At 40.4% G+C, this 25,089-nt stretch overlaps 1 protein-coding gene across 1 annotated transcript in view; it reads left to right on the plus strand.

Annotated features, from left to right (window-relative positions):
• Positions 1 to 1,059: 1,059 nt before the first annotated feature.
• LOC101270920 (zinc finger protein 354B) overlaps positions 1,060 to 25,089 on the plus strand; it is a 90,324-nt gene continuing 66,294 nt past the window's right edge. Inside the window, 4 exon segments of the mRNA XM_033413519.2 lie at positions 1,060 to 1,293; positions 2,211 to 2,423; positions 5,600 to 5,726; positions 6,468 to 6,563. Of these exon segments, the coding sequence (XP_033269410.2) occupies positions 2,391 to 2,423; positions 5,600 to 5,726; positions 6,468 to 6,563 (256 nt within the window). The 5' untranslated portion in view covers positions 1,060 to 1,293; positions 2,211 to 2,390.

The following is a 25,089-nucleotide window of genomic DNA, read 5'->3' on the forward strand; positions in this document are numbered from 1 at the left end:
ATATGGCGATTAAAAGAAATAAAATATAAAAGAAGCAAAAGTTTTGCAAAAGAAACAAACTGTCATTCACATAGTATATTACATAGAAAATCGAAAACACAATAAATTCATTATTGGAATTTATAAGACTTCAGGCACTAAGCTATACACAAAACCGGTACTTTACAAATGAAATTCAAAAAGAGATACCACTTACAATAGCTTCAAAAAGTATGAAACATACTCAAATAAAACTCAAAAAATATGTAATACTGCTATGGAGAAAATATATGGAGACTTAAATAAAAAGATCGCTGTACCATGTTAATGGATTGTTAAAGTCCATATTGTTAGATATTAATTTTCCTCAGGTTGATTTATGGATTCAAAGAATCCAGTCAAAGCCTCAGCATTTTTATTTACAAGTTGACACGATGATGATTATTCATATGAGTTGATTATAGCTAAGACAGTTGAACAAAAACTTATGGAAGGATACTCATTCTACCTTACCGAGATTGTTTCCTAATATGTTAACAAAGAGCAGTATTCGTGACCCTAATCCGTGCTGCAACTTGCCTCCGTACCTACCCCAGACACTTCCAACCCTGCTTTCCTTTCGCTTTTTCTGTTAATGCGTTAATGCTTATTTTCTAAAATGCTATATAATTATGTTCATGGCTTACTGTCTGCTCCCTCCCTCCTTCCCCACCCCCACCCCCCAAAAAAGTTCTCCAGAGCAATGATCTCTGTTTTGCTCACTGAGGTATTTCAAATCCTTTACAATAGGGCTTGGCGCGTAGCAGGTGCTCAATATACTTTTTGAAAGACTGAAGAGGAAATAGGTTTGTTTTTTGAAGGTTGTCTACTTGCCTTACTATCATTTACGCAGATGCAGAGCTACAATACACTGTCCTCGGCGAAACTCCGTTTCCTCTCGGAAGAACCGGGAACCCAGGAGCCGGCAACTCACGGAGCGCGGCCACTAGCCCAGAATGAGTACCCGGGCACATGACAGGCTCAGCCGGGCCTCTCCACGCAGCAAGCGCGGAGAACTACACTTCCCAGAATCCTTGGGTTCTCGCGTGGACTACATTTCTCAGGGGGTTAGCGACCGTTCCCCCGCCTCCACCTCACTACCCGGCTCCGGACCTGCACAGGGAGTTGGGCGTTTGTCGCTGGCGTGAGCGGCGTTCTGGGCTGGGGTCGGCCCAGACAGCACCCCGGGGAGTCCCGACCCGAAGTTGCTGTTAGGCCGTGGCAGTTCCGGAGCTTCCTGCCTGCGGCCCGCGGAACACCCGAGGCCTGGGTGAGGTGAGCGGCGGAGGCTCGGCAGGATGCGGGAGGGAGGACCGGGCTTCGGGAGGATGCGGCGCCGGGGTATGGGACAAAGGCCCAGGAGGCGCGAGCCGGGCCTTTGTGGGCGCCGGCGGGCCGAGGGCCGGGCACCCCGGCTCTGTCCGCCTGCCGCCACCAGCCATCCCACAGTACCCCTGAACGAGACAGGTCGGGCACTTCGTCCCCATTGGCTGGACCCAGCCACCCTTCTGCTTCCTCCCGACCCATTCCCAGTGCGCTACCTGCCCAGCGCCTTACGGCATTTGAATTTGTTTCGGGCCGGCAGTGAACGTGAGAAATTTCCTCCCCTTACCATCACTCCTGCACTTCCGAGTGACAGGCTTGTTTTGCGCGAGAAGTGAGTCGCCGGCTTCCCCCAGTGGCAGAGCCAGGACTGGAACCCAGGTCTTTGGTTTTCTGTGCCCTTTCCTCAAGACAGCAGCCCTCTCCCCGCCATAGGAGAGCTGATGTTTTCCCTTTCCGAAGCAGCTTTCTCTAGAAATCTGGAAATTGTTTCCTTGATAGGAGGGGGAGGAATTGGGTGGGAAGGCTTGAGGTGGAGAAAAGTTGTCACATGCACGCAGGGAGGTTAGAGCAGGTGCTCTGGAGCCTGCGGTGCTTGGAATCCTGGTGCCACCCTCCCTGGCTGTGTGGACTGGGGCAAGTTGCTCCCACTCTGCCCTCAGTGTCCTGATCTATAAAATGGGGTGCTGACAGTGCCAGCTGTGCTGTGGGACTTGATGATGTATTGATAGGTAGTGCCTGGCACGCGGTGAGGCTCAGGGAGTTGCTGCTACTGCTGATGGAGTCCTAGGACCTTTTCCTCTGAGCCAGGGAAAGAGCTGGGCCTGGACCAGGACCCAGCCCTTCTCTCTGGTCCTCTCTACTCCTAGCTCCTGACTTCCTTCCTGAGGGCACATGGCATCATTCTCAGGTGGTGTAAAGGTTTCAGAGCTGCTGATTCTGAGGGGTGCAAAGCAGAAGGGCCTTCCTCCTGGCTCCCATTTTCTTCTCTCAGATTTGGCTTCTGGAGACTTCTCCCATCCTAAGGGGAAACTGCCCAGAAAGAGGACATGGCTACTGAACAGAGGGAAACAAGGTCTCAGGTGAGTGCATTACCATCTCAAGTCTTACGGACAAATAGGTTTGTTTTTTAACCCTCAAACTGAAGTTCTGTCCCCAGTACAGTCTTCACCAGGATTTGGAGCCCATGTCCTTCTCCCTTTGAAGAGTTGGTCCATCCTGGTAGATGGTGGATTGCATAGGGATTGCTTGCCTCCAACCCCCCAATCCATGTGTTGTGTCTCTCTCTTTTTTTTTTTCTGATAGACACTCTTTTATTCATTAATCTCAATTCACTGTATGATTACTGAATAGACAGGTAAGATGCCACATATCTTATACCACTTGGGGTCAGAACAAATAAACATGCGCACTTGGCAGAGTTCCTTTCTGGCCTGCCTCCTTTGCTCAGTCATGTCCCCCTCCCTACCCTTGGCCAGGATGCTTTTCTTTTTCTTTCCACCCCGAGAATCTTCATGATACCTTACCCAGGCTTTTCCCAGTCCAGAGTTTTTAGTTTTTTCTCCCTCTTAACTTTCTGGATCATGTGCCTTGCTTCTATCACTCTCTTGAAAACTGATCTTGACCTGCCATTGTCATCTTTATTCTGTGGGAATGAGGGTGGGACCCCATCCAGGTGAGGCGGTGTGTGAACAAAGGATAGCCATTTTGGTGGGGACACAGATGGAGAGGTCTCTTGACTTTAAGAGCTGAGAGAAGACTCCTCAGGAAGTGGCAGGGAGGGTGCTGTGGGATATCAGTAGTGGAGAAGCAAGGTATACAGGGTGTACAGTTAGAAGTGGGGCTCTCAAGCCAGACAGCCAAGTTTGAACCCGTATCTTCTGTTACCATTTATGGGCCTTAGGCAATTGCATCTCTCTGTGCCTCAGTTTCCTCACCTGTAGAATGGGAATAACAACCATGCGTACCTCATAGGGTAGATGAGAGGAATTGCAGCATGGCAAGTGTTTCAGTAAGGGCCGGGCACATAGTTGATGTTGAATATGTGGTGGTTGTGGTAGCTGAACAATATTATTCTAGTACATGATACTATTACTGTTGATAGATAAAAATTAACTGTACAGTGTTTTTAGGAACCAGAAAATACTGTTCATTCTGTACTCATTTTCATCTAACAATAATAGTTAATGTTGCTGGGGGAATATCCCGAGGGCTTTACCTTTGTTCTCACTCTCATAACAGCGCAGCAGTTATTACCCCCATTTTACACATGAGGAAACTGAGGCTTAAAGAAGTCAAGTGACCTGAAATCAAACCCAGGTATGTCTGGCCTCTGAGTTCATGCTGGTTATTGTCCAGCCATTCCTCTGGTGCATCTCTCAGAACACATGGCAGGCCCAGCCCCTGTGTTACCAGAGCTCTCTGCAGTGCGATGTTGTATATCATTTGGACCCACGAAATGTCATGGTGGTTGATCTTCTGAGGCTATGGCTAGGACCTGCCTTTGCATATTTGGACTGCTTTTTTCTAAGGCTTTCACATTCCATTCCAACAGAGCCAAGCTGCTCTCTTGCCCAGAATTTTCTCTGTCCCTGTGTGTGAGTCCTGTGTGACATTTCTCCCTAACCTCACCTGCTGTGTGGAATTGTGTGTAAAACTCAGTAATAGGATGTTTAAGATAAGAGAGAGAGTATACCAAGTGCTGTGTTGGAAGAAAACTTTAGTTATCATCCTGTCTCTGCCATTAATAAAGTATGTGACCTGGAATCTTGACTGTCCTGGATCTTGTGTTCCTTGTCTCTAAAATGAGGATTAGCAGATATGGTGTATGGTCCTATCCAGCTACACATTTTCCTTTTAGTGTTCAAATTCATGCACTTTTCTTGTCTGCCAGTTAGATTGTAAGTTCTTTGAGAGCAGAGATCATTTCTTATATTCCTCCCAATGTGCCAATAATTTAATGCCTTTTCTTACTATAAAAATATTGCATGATCATGGCAAAAAACTTTATAGAGAATAAAACATGCACATATATATATATGGGTATATGTATATATGCTTGTAAATGTACATATGTGCATAGATGTGTGTATGTACATGTATTTGTCTATATATTTTTTCCGTATATGCAAAAAAAAAGTAAAATCACCCTTAATCCCACCATCTGGAGATGATCGCTGTCAGCCATTTGTTCTGCATCTCTCAGCATCACTTGCTATGTACATATATAATTTTTTTTCAAAAATGGAACCAAACTATACATACTGATATGTAACTTGCTTTTTATACTTAACATTATTATGAACGCCTTTTTAAGTCAAAAATACTGACTTACACCATCAATTTTAATGATTCATAGTACTTTATATTGACATGATAATAGGTAAGATCTGAAGCTTTAATATGAGCCATGTATGGTTTTAAGTACATTGTATGGATTATTTCATTTATTTATTAACTATTTGGTAGGTTTTGAGAGGCAGTTTTACAGAGTGGTTAAGAATGGAGCCTTAGACATCCACCTGGAATTGGAATCCCAGCACTACCACTGACCAATTGTGTGACTTTAGACAAATTTCTTATCCTCTCTGTGACTTCTCTTGTGTAAAATGAGGACAATAATAGTACCTTCTTCCTAGCGTTGTTGTGAAGGTAAAATAAAGATTTACACTAAAGATTAATATAAAGCTCTAAGAATAGTACTTGTCCTGAAGAAAGCATTCAGTTAATGATAGCTGTTTTAATTTCCATTATTACTGTCCTCAGGCTGCAGAGAGCACACAGATAGTGCCTTAAATTATTTAACCAAGCCTCTGTCAGTGATTATTTAGGTTGTAGGTGTTTCTGTTTCTCTGCTGTTAACTAACACCATAATAAATGTCCTTTTGTGTGCATTTTTTTGCACTGTTCGTTATCAAACAAATATAGTAATTGGAGAGTTAAAAAGTATGCACATTTTAAAGCTCTTAATATGTATTACCCAATTGCTATTAGAAAGATTATTCTAATTAACACTCCCACTAATGGTCTTAATACCTCCACACATCTCTGTGTGGTTAACACAGGGCCTGGTTCATACTTCATGGTACTCAGTATGTATTTGTCACAGGTCAAGTGTTCATTAAACCAGTGACTTGAAACCTTAAGAACCTAGAATAATATAGAAGCATTTCATGGTAGCCTGTCTACTTCCCACTGCCGCCCTCTTCACCCTGTGTGATGGGTGGTCTTGGGTGAGCTGGGATGCTTGTCTCTACAGCTGTCAGTGACGTTTGAAGATGTGGCTGTGCTCTTTACGCGGGATGAGTGGAGAAAGCTGGCTCCTTCACAGAGAAACTTGTACCAAGATGTGATGCTGGAGAACTATAGCAACTTGGTGTCATTGGGTAAGGAAATTTCCTCTGTTTAGAAATTGGGATAACTCAGCATCTGATTCCCTGGATAAAAGCCATGGATCATCAAAACTTTAGCTGAGTTTTGCCTTAGCACTGTACAAATTGGATCTCCACAAATAAATCTGAAAAACTTTTTCCTGCTAATAGGCATGGATGCCTCATGCCCCACGGATGGGCCAGTCTACAGAGCTGCACATTAGAAATTCCCTCATAGTTCAGGCATTTCCCACTATGATTGTTCTATGATGTGTCTGCTCATCTCTAAGCAGAGAGCATCTTTCATCCCTCTTCTTTGACCCACCACTTGCCTTTCCCGTTCACTTTTCCAGCTAGATGAACACTGTATAATCCATATTTGAAAGGGAACCAGATAGTGTGTTCTCATTTTAAACAGTCTACCTGGTATCTTCTCCATAGATACCTGTTTATAAATATGAATTTAGTCTGTACATCTCCTATATTTCCTCTTTTATAGAAAGCTAATGGTACCCTATTTCAAGGGTACATGTTTATTGTATTTTCCTAACATGCAACTAATTATTACATTGTTATGTTTTACAAGTCCCTTGCTTTTTCCCTAACACAGCCCTCACATCATGGGGGCAGAACTTGAGCACCCTAAGGAGCTCTTTATATCATCCTGTAAGTTTCCGCTCAGATCTCAGATACCTCTTCGTGTCAAAACCAAGTTTGTTGTTGTTTTTATTTTTTTGTTTTTTTTTCTATGAGCAGGACTCCTATTTTCCAAACCTGAGGTGATCTCCCTGTTGCAGCAAGGAGAAGATCCCTGGAAGGTAGAGAAAGAAAGCCCTGGAGGCTCCTCTGTAGGTGAGTGGGTGGGGAATCTCTGCACGCAGCAGTCTGGTAAATGAATGCATGTGCAACTTGGAGATGTTGGTCAGGGAAATTTCTCCAAGTTCCCAGTCCTCAAGAAGTTTTGGAGAAGGGTCACAAACTTCTGCGTCATGTCTGATAATCACTTCACAGGTAAATCTCTCAGGATCTTTATTCTTTCCTCTTGTTTCAGAGGAGGGCTGCATTTTCATGTATTCACTGAGCAAACTTAGTCCATTTAAGGAACTGCAGATAATTCGTTCTGACTGAAGCCCAGGGTTGTGGGAAAAGAAAGAGATGAGGAAGGAAATGAGATCAGAAAGCCAGGTGGGGGCCACACTCTGAAGTGCTTTGGTACAGTTCTTAGAGATGGGAACTGTCCGTGGGTGACTGGAAATAATTCAAGGATTTTAAGCAGAAGAATTACATGGTCCATGATATTTTAGAAAAAATGGTCAGAGTCTGAAACACTTTAAATGTCCTTCAGTAAAGGCATAGCTAAAGAAGCTGAGGTGGGTCCCTACACTGGCACACAGCACCACAGCCAGAAACAAGAAGCACTGGTGTGGGTGGAGCTCCAAGGCACGTGAAGGACTAAAGCTAGTTACAGTGCATGATTATGACATGTCGCCATTTATGTGTAAAGAAAATTACGTGGTTGTTTGTCTATATGCATAATATGCATGTAAGTGCTGAGAGAAAGGTCGCAGGACACCTAAGGTGGTAACTAGTTACATTTGGATTAGGATCGAGAATGAGTATTGATGAAAGGGGATTTTATTTACATGTAATGTTATTAAAATTTTCACAGAGAATATATTCATAAAGTCCTTATTATGCAATTTCAATTTAATAAGAATGGTCACTTTGGAAACACTGTTGGTCTTAGATTTGAAGTGAGGAAAAACTAGAGGTGGGAACCGTCTGGAGATTATTGTGTAATGCAGGCAAGATGTTACCTGCAGGAAGGCACGTGCAGTGGGTTCAGGAAAGAGGAGAGAGAGACTTCCCTGGTGGCGCACTGGTTAAGAATCTGCCTGGCAATGCAGGGGACATGGGTTTGATCCCTGGTCTGGGAAGATCCCACATCCCACAGAACAGCTAAGCCTGTGCGCCACAACTACTGAGCCTGCGCGTCACAGTTACTGAAGCCGGCGTGCCTAGAGCCCAAGCTTCACAACAAGAGAAGCCACCACAATGAGAAGCCTGCGCACTGCAACAAAGAGTAGCCCCGACTTGACACAGCTAGAGAAAGCCCGTGCGCGGCAACAAAGACCCAATGCAGCCAAAAATAAATAAATAAATAAATATAACATTTTTTTTAAAAAAAGGAAGAAGGAGAGGTCCCTTTGTTAAGGGTTCAGGATGAGTTCGGTGTGGCATGGGTTTCATTTGAGATGTGAGTGAAATATGGGTAGAGGTCGCCAGTGGACAGCTGTAGAAGGTATACAGGGTTGGAACTCAACAGGGAGGTCAGGGAGCCGTCAGTGAGAAGGCAGCATTTGAAACCTTGAGCTGAGCAGACGAGGGAACGGAGGAGAGGACAGAGTCCCAGGAAACCTCAATGTTTATGAGGTGAGTTAAGAAGGAAGAATCTGTGGCTGAGCCTGAGAAGAAGTCACCAGAGGAGAAAACTGGCAGATTCGGCTGTCATGGAAGTTGAGGACTGAGAGCTGTTGAATTGGGGAGGCCAAGGCTCTGGGGGAGCCAGGTTCTAACCCTCGCCCACTGCTTTCCTGTCCCGTGATAAACAGCAGTGCAACCTTGGACAGAAGGACGCAGGTCCTGCCCTGGCGGAGCTCAGTGGAGGGGGAGGCTAAGCGCACACAGGGCTGTGGAATGACAGACTCCGGTGAGGACCTCGGGAGAAGAGCCACAGGTGCTGTGAGAACGTGGAACAGGAGGGGTGCTGTGGGCAAGGCTTCCCGAGGAAGGGCCGGATCCCACGTTGTGAGAAGCGTTCAGGCACAGGAAGAGCATGTCCGAGAGTCCAGACAAAGGAAGCCGTCATGTAGAGACGGGAGCGGGGAGAGGGGGCCGGGACCTGAGAGCCAGGCACAGCCTCTGAGGAGTTGAAGTACCCTGGCCACGGGCCCAGGTTTATATTCTGCAAGGATCAGCCTGCAACCAATGTGGAGCCACCTGGCATAGACGTGGTAGGACTTGTCTGAGGTTGCTGTCGGGTCCAGACAAGTCAGTGATGACCCCTCACAGTGGGGGCCCAGCAGAAGGGCTGTGGGACAGGCTGTCTCGATCCCTAAAGCGCCCACACCTTTAGTAGAGCTCATCCTTTCCCATATAAGGTGAGATCTTTTGATGTGGGAACCACACTTATCTCTCCTTATATCTTTTAACTGTCATTTGGGAGAAATATTCTAATTTTGTGGGAACTGCTGGAGACCACCACAAAGTAAACAGAGAACGCAGGCAGCAGGGAACCAGTGGAGAGTTTAGGAGGGGCGTCAGGTGTGGACTGAGTATGGCTTGGAAGATCAAAGGAAGAGAAGGAAGAATTGTTCACTTTCCATTCACCTCGGGAGCCTCTGATCCATGAGGAGTCCCCCTTCCTGAGTGAAGTGTTAGTTGGATTAAACTGAATAGAAAGTATGACTGGAGTCGAAAGCTGTCCAGAGAGACCCTGAAGACACCTAGTGGTGATGTCAAGTCCTTCTCAGGTTTGGGAAGCTGTCCCTGAAGGAAAACTCTGGGTGTCTGGAGGAAGTAAGGACATCAGAGCCAATAAGTGTGTGCGTTTCTCTGGATGGGATGAACCTCCTCTCTTTGGTCAAAGGTGACAGTCAGATGGAGCGTCCTGGGAGTGCTGGCCTGTGGTTGTGTCTCTCCTGCAACCCTGGCGAATCTCCCATCTACCTGGACTAAAGTGCCCTTGGAACAGTTTCCCTTCCAAGGGGAGCTCACTTCCCTGTGAGCTCAGGTGAAGGACCTGGATGTTCTTGGAAGCACCTTGATCATTAACTCTAGACCAGAACCAAAAACCGACCCTTTGAACAGCCGGTGACGGAAAAGCTTATGCTTCCAGGATAGGACTCCTAGAACCTCTAATTGCCTCCAAATGTGCTTTTAAAATATTATTTTCACATCAAAACTATTTACAACTAGGAAAAATAAAACGAACAGAAAAAACAAACTGTGTCGCCCCTGGCTCTGTATGTATTATATTGAGAAATGGGAGGAAATGGCTCAAAGAGACTCATCTGAGTCTCTTCCTTAAGAAATGAACCCAGGGCTTCCCTGGTGGCGCAGTGGTTGAGAGTCTGCCTGCCGATGCAGGGGACACGGGTTCGTGCCCTGGTCCGGGAAGATCCCACATGCCGCATAGCGGCTGGGCCCGTGAGCCATGGCCGCTGAGCCTGAGCGTCGGGAGCCTGTACGTCGGCAGCCTGTGCTCCACAACGGGAGAGGCCACAACAGTGAGAGGCCTGCATACCACAAAAAAAAAAAAAAAAAAAATGAGAAAAGAAATGAACCCAAAGTCTAATCGTTTTTCTGGAATATTTTATATGTATATATATATATGTATACATACATACATATATACATATATATATAATATGGTTAATGTGATTAAATCAACTTGAACGTCTCATGAGTTTGATTGACACCCAATGTGAAAATATTCTTAAAATCAAAAATTTAAAAATTCAGGGATGATTAGGTAAATTACCTCCAATGAAAAAGTGTTTGTCTTTTTCTCGTTCTTTGTTATATTTATGCTAGAATTCAGGGCAGACTGAACCTGGCAGGGTCGTTGGCTGAGGGGTCCCTTGTGGGCTGCCTTCCACCCACCAAGATTTGATGAGGCTGCATCTGCAAATTTTTTTAATTTGCAGAAAGGTGCTGTAGGGGTTAGAGCAGCAGTGGTTTTAACATAACATGCAGTGGTTTTAAAGAGTTAATTTACAAGGTGAAAGTTGAGCCCAAATGCTCTGTAGTCCTGTTTAATATGTTTGATTTAGTCTTATTCTCATCCCCTGCCACCAACATCTGTTGTCCTTGTAGCTGCCAGAATGGTCTTTTTAAAAGGTAGATCAGGTTATCTCACTCCCATGCTCAAAACCTTTAGTAGCTTTTATCACATAGAACACAATCCAAAGCCCCTAGTGTGGCCTTCGTGGTCTGGTCTTGGCTACCTTTTCACCTTCACCTCCTTCCTCTCTGCCCTTCATTCAAGAACTCTAATCCCCGGGTCTCCTTGTAGTTCTTCAGACAGGCCACCTCAGGGCCTCTGCACTTGTTTTTTCCTCTCCTGGACCATTCTTCCTGAGCCACAAGCCCACATGACTGACTTCCTTGAGTTGCACAGGTTTCTGTTCAGATGGCACTTTGTCTATTAGACACAGCACATCTGAACATGGCCCTCTGTCCTCCACATTCTTTTTTTTTTAAATTTTATTGAAGTATATTTGATTTACAATGTTATGTTAATTTCTGCTGTACAGCAAAGTGATTCAGTTATACATATATGTATTCTTTTTCATATTCTTTTCCATTATGGTTTATCACAGGATATTGATTATAGTCCCCTGTACTATATACAGTAGGACCTTGTTGTTTATCCATTCTATATATAATAGTTTGCATCTGCTAATCCCAAACTCCTAATTTAACCCTCCCCCACCCCCTTCCCCCTTGACAACCACAAGTCTGTTCTCTATATCTGCAAATCTGTTTCTGTTTCATAGATAAGTTCATTTGCGTCATATTTCAGATTCCACATGTAAGTGATATCATATGGTATTTGTCTTTCTCTTTCTGGCTTACTTAGTATCTCTAGATCCATTCGTGTTGCTGCAAATGGCATTATTTCATTCATTTTTATGGCTGAGTAGTAGTCCATTGTGTATATATACCACATCTTCTTTATCCATTCATCTGTTGATGGACATTTAGGTTGTTTCCTTGTCTTGGCTATTGTAAGTAGTGCTGCTGTGAACATAGGGGTGCATGTATCGCCTCTTTCTTTTTTTTTTTTTTTTTTGACAAAGGAAACACAACATTTTTATACTTAATGCATTCTTTAAAACATGCATGCAAGTTAAATATGTAAAATCCAAGCAACAGACTTAAATGTTATAAGAAGGTCTCCATTCTCAGAGAGCTAAAAAATAAATGTGGACATGAATTTTAGTGGTGTAATCTCCATTTCACTTATAGTTTTAATTTTGTTCATTTCCTTTACAGTTCAGTGGCTTGACTCCTTTTTTTGTGGAGGGGAGGGCTAGCTGTCTACTTTTTTTTTAAATTTTTATTGGAGTATAGTTGCTTTACAATGTTGTGTTAGTTTCTACTGTATAACAGAGTGAATCAGCTGTACGTATACATATATCCCCTCTCTTTTGGATTCCTTCCAATTTAGGTCACGACAGAGCATTGAGTAGAGTTCCCTGTGCTATACAGTAGGTTCTCATTAGTTATCTATTTTATACATAGTCTCAATAGTGTATATATGTCAATCCCAATCTCCCAATTCATCCCACTCTCCCTTCCCCCTCGGTATCCATATGTTTCTTCTCTACGTCTGTGTCTCTATTTTTGCTTTGCAAATAAGATCATCTATACCATCTTTCTAGATTCCATATATATGTGTTAATATACGATATTTGTTTTTCTCTTTCTGGCTTATTTCACTCTGTATGACAGTCCCTACGTACATCTAAGTCTCTATAAATGACCCAATTTCACTCCTGTTTATGGCTGAGTAATATTCCATTGTATATATGTACCATATCTTCTATATCCATTCCTCTGTTGATGGACATTTATGTTGCTTCCGTGTGCTGGCTATTGTAAATAGTGCTGCAGTGAACATTGGAGTGCCTGTGTCTTTTTGAATTATGGTTTTCTCTGGGTATATGCACAGCAGCGGGATTGCTGGGTCATATAGTAGTTCTATTTTTAGTTTTTTAAGGAACCTCCATACTGTTCTCCATAGTGGCTGCATCAATTTACATTCCCACCAACAGTGCAAGAGGGTTCCCTGTTGTCCACACCCTCTCCAGCATTTATTGTTTCTAGATTTTTTTGATGATGGGCCATTCTGACCAGTATGAGGTGATACCTCATTGTAGTTTTTTTTTTTTTTTGCGGTACGCGGCCCTCTCACTGTTGTGGCCTCTCCCATTGCGGAGCACAGGCTCTGGATGCGCAGACTCAGCGGCCATGGCTCACGGGCCTAGCCGCTCCGCAGCATGTGGGATCTTCCCAGACCGGGGCACGAACCCATGTCCCCTGCATCGGAAGGCGGACTCTCAACCACTGCGCCACCAGGGAAGCCCCTTATTGTAGTTTTGATTTGCATTTCTCTAATAATTAGTGATGTTGAGCATCTTATCATGTGTTTTTTGGCCATCTACATGTCTTCTTTGGAGAAATGTCTATTTAGGTCTTCCGCCCATTTTTTAATTTTTTTTTTGATATTGAACTGCATGAGCTGTTTGTATATTTTGGAGATTAATCCTTTGTCAGTTGCTTCATTTGCAAATATTTTCTCCCATTCTGAGGGTTTTCGTTTTGTTATGGTTTCCTTTGCTGTCAAAAGCTTTTAAGTTTAATTAGGTCCCATTTTTTACTTTTGTTTTTCTTTTCATAACTCTAGGAGGTGGGTTAAAAAAGATCTTGCTATGACTTATATCAAAGAGTGTTCTGCCTATGTTTTCCTCAAGGAATTTTATAGTGTCTGGCCTTACATTTAGGTCTTTAATCCATTTTGAGTTTATTTTTGTGTATGGTGTTAGGGAGTATTCTAATTTTCTTCTTTTACGTGTAGCTGTCCAGTTTTCCTAGCACCAATTATTGAAGAGGCTGTCTTTTCTCCATTGTATATTGTTGCTTCCTTTGTCATAGATTAGGTGACCGTATGTGTGGGGGTTTATCTCTGGGTTTTCTATCCTGTTCCATTGATGTATATTTCTTTTTTTGTGCCAGTACCATACTGTCTTGATTACTGTAGCTTTGTAGTATAGTCTGAAATCAGGGAGCCTGATTCCTCCAGCTCCCTTTTTCTTTCTCAAGATCACTTTAGCTATTCGGGGTCTTTCGTGTTTCCATACAAATTGTAAAATTTTTGGTTCTAATTCTGTGAAAAATGCCATTGGTAATTTGATAGGGATTGCACTGAATCTGTAGATTGCTTTGGGTAGTATAGTCATTTTCACAATGTTGATTCTTCCAATCCAAGAACATGGTATATCTCTCCATCTGTTTGTGTAGTCTTTGATTTCTTTCATCAGTATCTTATAGTTTTCTGCATATAGGTCTTTTGTCTCCTTAGGTAGGTTTATTTCTCGGTATTTTATTCTTTCTGTTGCAATGCTAAATGTAATTGTTTCCTTAATTTCTATTTCTGATCTTTCATTGTTAGTGTATAGGAATGCAAGAGATTTGTGTATTAATTTTGTATACTGCAGCTTTACTAAATCTATTGATTAGCTCTAGCTGTTTGCTGGTGGCATCTTTAGGATTTTCTATGTATAGTATCATGTCATCTGCAAATAGTGACAGTTTTACTTTTTCTTTTCCAATTTGGATTCCTTTTATTTCTTTTTCTTCTCTAATTGCCGTGTCTAGGAGTTCCAAAACTACGTTGAATAATAGTGGCAAGAGTGGGCACTAGGGGTGCATGTATGTTTTCAAATTATAGTTTTTTCTGGATATATGCCCAGGAGTGGGATTACTGGATCATATGGCAACTCTATTTTTAGTTTTTGAGGAACCTCCATACTGTTTTCCATTGTGACTGCACCAATTTACATTCCCAGCAACAGTGTAAGAGGGTTCCATTTTCTCCACACCCTCTCCAGCATTCTTCCACAGTCTTTATGCCCTCACCATGTGTTATTTTCGCTCAGAGTACTTATCACTGCAAAATAGTACATACTTATTTATAATCTGCTCTTCCTCTGAATTATAAACTCTCTTGTGCTGGGTTGTCTGTTTCATTTGTACCCATTTCTCCAGTACCTAAAATAGTGCTCGGTCAGAGTTGGCTTCCAGCTAATGAATGCATGAATGACTTGGCTGGGTTAGTGGTGATGGACACAGAAAGAAGAGAACCAGTTTCAGAGACATTTAGGAGATAAATGCAGCAGGACTTAACGATGAATTGGATATGGAAGATAAAGGAGATTGAGTTGTCAAGGATGGTTGCTTGGTTTGTGACTTGTTCAGGGATGGATAATGATATAATTCACTGAGATAGTGGTAGTAGGAGATCAGATTTGGAGGAATGATACCAATTTGATTTTTTACTTTAGAGGGAATTTTACTTTAAAAAATTTTTTTTGATTTTAAGATAATTTTAGATTCACATAAGAAGTAGTACAGAGAGATCCCATTGGTCCTTTACCCAGTTCCAAAACTATAGTTCAAGACTGCAAACAAGATATTGATGTTGATACAGCAAAGATATGGAAGAATTCCTTCTGTCACCATAAGGATCCTTCCTGTTACTCATTTTTAGACACCCACTTTCATCTTGTTCCTTGTCCCTGTTCCTCACCTCCTCTTATTCTTAACCCTTTGTAACCACTAGTCCATTTCTATAATTTTGTCATTTCAGGAATGTTATTTAAATGGAGTCATACAGTATGCAACCTTTTAGGACTGTTTTTCTTTTCACTCAGCATAATTCTCTGGAAATTTATTCAAGTAGTTCCTTGTCAGTGTTTCCTTGTTACTTATCAATATTTCATTCCTTTTGATTGCTGAATAGTTTTTTGTAAAACACATATACCACAGTTACATAACCATTCACTGTTGAAGGACATATGGGTTGTCTCCAGTTTCTGACAATTACAAGTAACATTGCTGTAAACATTTGTGTACAGGTTTTTGTGCAAAAGTAAGTTTTTATTTCTCTGTGATAAATGTGGAGGAGTGCAATTACTGGGTCATGTTGTAGTTGCATGTTTAGTTTGAAAGACACAGCTAAATTGTGTTCCAGAGAGGCTGTACCAATTTACATTCCACCAGCAACGCAGCAGCATATGAGTGATTCAGTTTCTGTGCATCCTTGCCAACATTTTGTGTTGTCAATAATTTTATTTTAGCCATTCTGATAGGTATGTGGTGATATACACTGTGATTTTAATTTGCATCTTCCTAAGTTCTAATGATGTTATTTCCATGTGCTTTTTTGCCATCTGTATATCTTCTTTGATGAAATGTCTGTTCGTGTCTTTTGTCCATTTTCTAATTGTTTGGTTTTTTGCTGTTGAGATTTGAGAGTTTTTTATATATTCTAGATGGTAGTCATTTGATGGATATGTGGTTTGCAAATATTTTTTCCTAGTCTTTAGTTTCCTTTCATCCTCTTAATTGTGTCTCTGAGGAACAAAAGTTTTAATTTTGAGAGGTCTGGTTCATCAGTGTTTCCTTTTATGGATTGTCCTTTCGTTGTCAAGTCTAAGAACTCTTTGCCTATCCTCAGATCTTATAGATTTTCTTCTGTGTTTTTTCTAAAAATGCTGTAGTTTTACACTGTACATTTATTTCTGTGATTCTTTTGCATCTAATTTTTGTATTAGATGTAGGATTCGGTCAAGATTCTTTTTTTTTTGCTTATGGACAGTCAGTTGTCCCAGCATTATTTGTTGAATAAGCTATCTTCCTCCACTCAGTTCTTTTACACCTTTGTCAAAAAGCTGTTGAGCCCATTTGTGAGTCTGTTTCTAGGTGTTCTGTTTCACTGATCTGTGTGTTTATCCCTCCACCCACATCACACAGTGTTGATTACTGTAGCTATATATAGGCTTTAATATTGGATGGGTTGATTATTTCTTTATTCTTTTTCAAAGTTGCTTTAACTATTCTAGTTTCTTTGCTTTTCCATATAAATTTTAGAATAATCTTATTTATATCTAAGAAAAAATCTTGCTGAGATATTGCAGTAAACCAAGTAAACTTGGAGACAGATCTTTACTATGCTGAATCTTCCAATCCATCAATATGGTGTATCTTACCATGTATTTAGCTCTTTTTTGTTTTTGTTTTTGGCCACAATGTGCAGCTTATGGGATCTTAGTTCCCCGACCAGGGATTGAACCTGGGCCCTCAGGCCCTCAGCAGTGAAAGGGCTGAGTCCTAACCACTGGACCACCAGGGAATTCCCTATTTAGCTCTTACTTAATTTCTTTCATCAGTGTTTTGTAGTTCGCAGAATACAAGTCCTGTACATATTTTGTTACATTTACATCTAAGTATTTTTTGAGTAATTATAAATGGTATTATAAATATTTCAGTGTCCACATGTCCATAGTATATGGAAATAATATTGATTTTTGTATGTTTATCCTTATATCCTGTGACCTTCCTAAACTCCTAATAGTTCTAGGAAATGTTCTGTAGATTCCTAGGGATTTTTTTAATGTACTATCATCTCAAGATAGGGATAGTTTCATTTCTTCCTTTCTGATTTGTATGATTTTTATTTCCTTTTCTTACCATATTGTACTAAGTAGACTTTCAGTACTATACTGATTAAGAGTGGTGAGAACAGACGTTCTTGCCTTGTTCCCAATCTTAAGTATAAAGCATTTAACCTTTCACCATCAAGTATACTGTTAGCTCTAGGTTGCTGCAGATGCTCTTTATCAGGTTAAGATATTTTTCTGGGAGGCCAAATGACCTTCACTTCAGCAGATTACATTTATAACATAGTGACTAAGAGATTTAAGAGTCATACCAACCAAATACAGTGGGTGAACCTTGATTGTTTCCTAATTGAAAAAATTTATGAAGCAATTAGGGAATTTCAAACACTTCCATGTATATAAGATGCTACTAGTGAGTAGTGTTAAGTTCATTGGCTGTGAGATGTTTTGCTTTTTTTGTTTTTTTTTTAAGACCTTATCCTTGAGAAATGCATTTGGAAACATTATTAGATGAAATGATATGATGTTTAGGATTTGCTTTAGCCAGTCTGTTGGAGGAGGAGTAAGAGCTTATATATGAAGTGTTGGTGGTTGTTGTTGCATTGTACAATTCTATTTTTGTATATATTGAAATTTTTCCATAATAAAAAGTTTTAAAAATTGGAGTTACGAAAAACAAGTTGTCTAGACCAGCATTCCTTTTTTCAGTAAGACACAGGATGTTCACAAAATGTGCACCCATCTATAATTATACTGTTATGTGTAATTCCCAGCATACCAATTTTAAGTCTTTCAATCCTCTGGTTCTCAAGAAAGCCCTGTGAGAGTGCCAATTAAAGTCACATTTTTATTGAGATATGACATTGAATCTGACTGATTATTGGATAAATCAGGGAAATACTTCAGGAAATAAGGCCAAAAAGCCATTTGGGGTAAAAAAAAATATTGATTCTGCCTTCAACCCTCACCCGTATTCCTTCATGTAGTATTGGGGAAAGTTTTTTTTTTATCTCCTGCCAACTCAGAAAAACCTCTCCAAAAGACAGAAAACAGTTACTATTGAATAAACGTTAAACCAGATTTCCACATGCATCATAGGTAACCTGCTGATGAGATTAAAAAGGGTGGGGTTTCTTTCTGGTTTTTGTTTTTTTTTTTTTTTTTTGCAGTGCGCGGGCCTCTCACTGTTGTGGCCTCTCCCATTGCAGAGCGCAGGCTCCGGACGCACAGGCTCAGCGGCCATGGCTCATGGGCCCAGCCGCTCCGCGGCACGTGAGATCCTCCCGGACCGGGGCACGAACCCGTGCCCCCCGCATCGGCAGGCAGACTCTCAACCACTGCGCCACCAGGGAAGCCTTCTTTCTGTTTTTGTAATGTAGCTGAGCAATTATATACATGTTCTCGAAGTTAATTGTAATTTGTCCTCATTTAAGGGGACTGACAACACAGTTAGCTATACATTCTTTCATATTTATCCTAAATTCACCTGGCAGTTGGGCTATCTGTGCTAGTGAAAAGAAAACTGGTTATGATGAGCAGGTGGTAACAGTTTGGAGTTCGGCACTAGGTAAACTTCCACAATGACAGGGAGATAGGATCACTATCTTTCTTGATGTTTACATTTCAAAGAGATGGCTCCCAGGCTCTCAAGAAAAACATTCCTGGTTTGTAATGCTCACAGAGGCTTTACAAGTTTACATACATATCAAAGGCATAGAGGAAGGATTTACAAATACAAATTTTCTCAAAGAATATTCTAAGAAAAAGGGCAGGGGTAGCGGCACATATCTTTCCCTTTTGGCAAAAGGGAAGATTCAATTTTTAAATTTTCACTAGCAAACTGCCAATCCCCTAAAATCCTAGAAAACTGTAACCACTGCCTGTACCTCTTTCCTGCCTACATCCTCCACTATCTTAGGATAGTTTGGATACTATTCAAAGCTCACATTTGCTTCTGTTTCTATCTTTTGTTTTTGTTGTAGAAATGATCACACTGTGTTGTGACTGCATGTTGAATTATTCATTTCTAATGTTAAATTAGGCTCCTGGAGGAAACGAATTATTTCTTTTCATTACTAGATCTCTGGTGTCTTACAGAGCACCAGTGCCTAGAATAGAGTCTGGCACATTGTAGCAACACAGTAAATATTTGTTGAATGAATAAAATAAAGAGTAATCAGTGTCTTTTAAATAACAGAATGTGATAGGCTGAATAATGGCCCCTAAAGATAACCTGGGACCCTGTGATGTTACCTTTTGTTTTGTTTTGTTTTTTAAATTTATTTATTTTTGGCTGTGTTGGGTCTTCTTTGCTGCACGAAGGCTTTCTCTAGTCGTGGTGAGCAGGGGCTACTCTTCGATGGGGTGCATGGGTTTCTCATTGCGGTGGTTTCTCTTGTAGCGGAGCATGGGCTCCAGGAGCGTTGGGCCTCAGTAGTTGTGGCTCACGGGCTCCAGAGCACAGGCTCACTAGTTGCGGTGCACGGGCTTAGTTGCTCCACGGCATTTGGGATCTTCCCGGACCAGGGCTCGAACCCGTGTCCCCTGCATTGGCAGGTGGATTCTTAATGACTGCGCCACCAGGGAAGTCCCTGTGATGTTACCTTAATATCGCCTTAAGTTACCTTAATATGATTGAATTAGGGATTTTGAGATGGTGAAGTTATCCTGGATTATCTAGGGGTGCCCAAGTGTAATCACAGTTGACTTTTTATGAGAGAGGCAGAAGGAAATTTGACAAGAAAGCAGAGATAGTATAATGATGGAAGCAAAGAGAAATAAGATGCTATGCTGTTGGCTTTCAAGGTGGAGGAAGAGACCATGAGCCAAAGAACGCAGCTCTAGTGGTTGGAAAAAGAAAGGGAGTGGATTCTCCCCTTGAGCTTTAGTAACACCTTGGTTTCAGCCCAGTGAAACTGATTTCAGACTTTTGACCTCTAGACAGTAAGAGAATAAAATGCGTTGTTTTAAGCCACCAAGTTTGTGATACTCTGTTACAGCAGCCATAGGAAACTAATACACAAGATGAGTTCTCTAAGGATAAAAACAGTGGAAAATAATACTGGATGGGTAGGAAACTGGGATCAAAGGAACATAGTGAGAGTCAGCAGTAACCATTATAGGGTAATGAGACCCTCAACCTAGGCATACTTTAGGGATGGCTGTTAGAGACATTTCAGTGATGGAATTTAATTAAGAGCATTTGATGACTAGGCTTGGAATGCAGGGAGGGGGCAGAAAGTTTTGAGATGGGATTAAGAACTTATGGCAGAGCAACTGTAAGGTTATGATGTCATTCTGAACTAGGGAAAATAGTAAAAAGGTTTGAAAAAGCATGTGCCAGGTTCAGATTTGGACAGACTGAATGTGAAGTATAAGAAAAATACTAAAATGGAAATGCTAGTAGGCAGTTAGACATACCACTTAAAGTATTTTGAGGAAAGTTGGGATAGTCATTCATGCAGCAGGATTTAGAGTGGATAAAATCAACTAGGGAAAGAAGAAGGTTGAAGATAGAATCTCAGAGTCTTAAGAGCCAAGGAGAGAGAATCTAGACCTAATGACAGAAACTAGTCAGGGTGGTAACCATGCACAGATGACAACTGTTTGTCATTTGTTAGACTTTCTGCCCCCTGGCAGAGGAGAGATAAGCAAGATCATTTTGGTATCTATAAACTTCTGACTTGTTCATGAGGTAGCTCAGGCTTGGTCTAAGATAGACCAATGTTTGATCTGCATTTCAGGAGATAGATTTGTAGGCCTTGCTAAAACCAAAATAAAAGGAAGAAAACCCTAAGCTGGTCATAAAGAACACTTAGGAGGTCCATGGTCCAAGGCTCTTCTTTGCTTCAGGGCCATGGTCCAAGGCTCTTCTTTGCATGAATTTAGGACTCTGGTGTTAGCACTTGATGGTGTAGTTGGGATGAGTAGAACTGATACAGCACCTTGTAGCTAGGCTTACAAGATTGTCATCCTATCTTGCAGATCATGACCTTTTTTCATCCAAGCCGACTGATAGGGCCTCTTATCTGAATGGAACGTCTTGATATGGTTTTTTAATGCTTTGTAATAGTCTACACCTTTATAATTTGGCATATAAAGTGAGCGTCCTTGACACTATTCCTTTTAGATTTTTGAAGCTTTTTTTTTTCCTTCAAACTTTTTATTGATGAATATACAAGTCTTTATGTGTGGGTAGTCATCTGTCAATCTTGATAACATATTTAAAACTGAATAATAATTTTCTCAAAAATATTAATCTAGTTATAGTTCTTTTTTTAAAATTAAGAATTATATTTTTTTCTTTCTATTATCATTATGAACTCATGGCTTTTTATGATGTAGTATTTTTGATACAGCTTGTCGACTTAGTCATCAGGAACTCTTTTAAAGCAGGTCCTATGTCCCTTGACACAGCCCTTACACACACACACTCACACACGTATATATTTGTGTATATATGTTTTTGAATCTCAAGGGCAGAGGATTGAGTTAGCCACACTCTGTTTAGTAGCACATTTTTTACACTCATGTCTACAAGGCCCATTTTTTCATTCTTATATTTCTACTCCATTCTCTTCCCTATTCCCTATCTCACCCCACACCACGATAGGCAAACATGCTAATGAATTTAATGTGTATCTTACTAACCTTATAAATTTTGTTAGCATCCTTGCTTTCTACTAATATCAGTATGTCCCACACTCACTGTGTACCACCTTCCAGAGCCCATACAAAGAAATCTCACACATATTTTGTACCTCTCATAGGCCATAAAGGAAATAGCCATCCTTCTAAGGAGTCCTCACTCATTTTAGTGTTAGAGATCAAAATCTTGAAGACTGTAACACACATGTACTGGTGGGATGATATTGTTTAGAGCTCCTTTAGAAAACAGAGCCAGAGATTTATTTACAGGATATTTTATTTTCCATTTTAGTTCCAACATTACTTTAAAACTTACCTATTGAAATCTGACTTTTTGTAAACTAAAACTGTGCTATCTTTTTTTTTTTTTTTTTTTTTGCGGTACACGGGCTTCTCACTGTTGTGGCCTCTCCCGTTGTGGAGCACAGGCTCCGGACATGCAGGCTCAACGGCCATGGCTCACGGGCCCAGCCGCTCCACAGCATGCGGGATCTTCCTGGACTGGGGCACGAACCCGTGTCCGCTGCATCAGCAGGCGGACTCTCAACCACTGCACCACCAGGGAAACCCTGTGCTATCTTTTATAGTTCAGTGAACCATATAAATATTCTAGCTGAAATCATTGAATTATGGCCTTAATAAAATTTTAGTTGAATTCAGTTTTTTACTATTATCATGTTAGCCCTCCTTTACCTCCTTCTGTCCTTGGCTGTCCATATTACTGACCCTTGACTTTTCAGTATTGCATGCAATTCATTATTGCCTCTTGCTTGAGGCACATACTGGCTTTTCCTAGCTCACAACTTTTGGCTTCATCTTATATTTTGACACTTCCATACACTACCTCAATAATGCCTACCTGTTTCCCTGCTTGGATTGGTCCTGAAACCTCCCCACAACCCAACTATTCTATAATACAATTTCTAATATGAGTTTAAAAGATGTGTGTATATCAACTAAGAGTATTTGACATTGTTCAAAAAGATTAAAAAACTGTGTTTAAAGGAGATTAGTAAAACAAAAATTGTAATTTGAGTGCCATATTGAGGAATTTATAGTGAGTAGGGGATGATTTCTGGTCATAGCCCACAAGGTAGAAGAGGAAACTATATGATATTAATGGATATACTAATATTGAAGCAACTTTGCTTGCATTCCTGGAATAATGCAGTGTTGGAATCTGTTTGCTAAAAATAATTTTCTTAGAATGTTTGCACTGATATTGATAACTGATACTGTTATGTAGTTTTCTTTCTTTGTATTATTATCTGGTTTGTTTTCATATTATATTTCCTTCATAAAAGGAACTAGGAACTTTTCCTTTCTTTTAAATGCACTGGCATAATTTATAGAGCCTTGGGACTACCTGGTCCTTCAAGATTTGGTAGAATTCTCCAGTGCTTTTTTATAGGATTGCTCTTTAATAACTTAATTTTTTCAATGATAATTGGTCTGTCCCAGCTTTCTAATTGTAATGGGGTCAGTTTTGGTAAACTGCATTTCTCTAGAGAATTATCTGTTTCATATAGGTTTTCATAGATTTGAATAGAGATATCTGTTCTCTTCATTATTAATTCCTGTTTTTATCCTTACTTTTTTCTTCCATGGCTTTCTTTCCATTTACTTAGTTTTTCTAGTGTTGTGAGCTGGGAATTTAAATTAAGCTGTACTTTATGTTTCCTGTGCTCCTGTTCCGATCTTCTTGGTTATTTGTTTCATATTTTTCAGTTCAAAGTGGGATTAATCTTTCTGGTGGTCACTTCAGCTCTTCTTCAGGCTCTTTGCTAGAGTTCTTCCTTTCTCTGGCATTTTTTTTTCAGTCTACCATTGCTCATCACAGAGCCTTTTACCTGGGGAAGTGAGGATCAGGAGCATACAGGGCTATGATGCTGGGAATTGTTGCTTTTTCTCTCTCTCTCTTTTAAACAACTGTGTTGAGGTATAATTCATATACTATAAAATTCATGCTTTTAAAGTGTACAATTTAATGGTTTTAAGTATGTTCACAAAGATCTTCAACTATTGCCACTAATTTTAGAACATTTTCATTACCCCAGAAAGAAATCCTGTACCAATTAGCAATCACTCCACATTCCTGCATCCTCCTAACCCCTGGGAATTCCTAATCTACTTTCTGTCTTTGTGGATTTGACTATTCTGGACATTTCATGTAAGTGGAATCATATAATATGTAGCTCTTTCTATCTGGCTTCTTTTACTTAGCATATTTTCAAGATTCATTCATGTTGTAATATGTATCAGTACCTCATTCCTTTTTATGGATGACTAATATTCCATTGTATGGATATATCACCTTTTGTTTATCCATTCATCTGTTGATGGACATTTGAGTTTCCATTTTTGGTTATTACAAATAATGCTGCTATGACCATTTGTGTAAAAGTTTTTATTTTGACATATGTTTCATTTCTCATGGGTGTATACTTAGGATGAAATTACTGAGTCATATGTTTAGGCTATGTTTAACTTTTTAAGTAACTACCAACCTGTTTCCCAGAGCAGTTGTATTTACTATTTTACATTCCCACCAGCTATGTATGTAGGTTCCAGTTTACCCAAATTCTCGACAAAACATTTTATTGTCCCCAAATTATTTTTTTTTATTGTGGTAAAATAAAAATAATGTAAAATTTACCATTTTAACTATTTGTAAGTATACACTTTGATGCCATTAAGTACATTCACAGTGTTGTAACCATTATCATTATCCATCTGGAGAAGTTTTTTATAATCCCTTACTGAAACTCTCTACCCATTAAATAATAATTCTCCATCTGCTTTTCTCCCCAGCCTCTGGTAATGACTATTCTACTTTCTGTCTCTGTATTTGACTGTTCTAGAATCCTCAGAATTGGAATCATATAACACTTGTCATTTTGTGTCTGGCTTATTTCACACTGCATGATGTCTTCAAGGTTCATGCATGTTGTAGCATCTATCACAATTCCATTTCTCTGTAAAGCTGAATAATAATCCATTATATGTATATACTACTTCTTGTTTATCCATTCATCTGTCAATGGACATTTGGGTTGTTTCCACCTTTTGGCTACCGTGAATAATGCTATTATGAGCATGGGTATACAAATATCTCTTTGAGTCTTTGCTTTCAATTCTTTTGGGTATATCTGTAGGAATGGAATTACTGAATCCCATGGTAATTCTCTGCTTAACTTTTTGAAGAACTGCCATACTGTTGTCCACTGTGGCTATATTATTTTACATTCCCAACAGCAGTGCACAAGGGTTCCAGTTTCTCCACATCCTTGCCAACATTTGTTATTTTCTGTGTGTATACACTCACACATACACACATGTATATAAAATATACACACACACATATATATTAGCCATATTAACAGACGTGAAGTGGAATATTGTGGTTTGAATTTTTATTTCCTGACATGTTGAACATCTTTTCATGTGCTTATTGGCCATTGGTATGTCTTCTATAGAGATAT

The sequence above is a fragment of the Orcinus orca genome, chromosome 3 (genome assembly GCF_937001465.1).
Source record: "Orcinus orca chromosome 3, mOrcOrc1.1, whole genome shotgun sequence".
Classification (NCBI taxonomy): Eukaryota; Metazoa; Chordata; class Mammalia; order Artiodactyla; family Delphinidae; genus Orcinus; species Orcinus orca.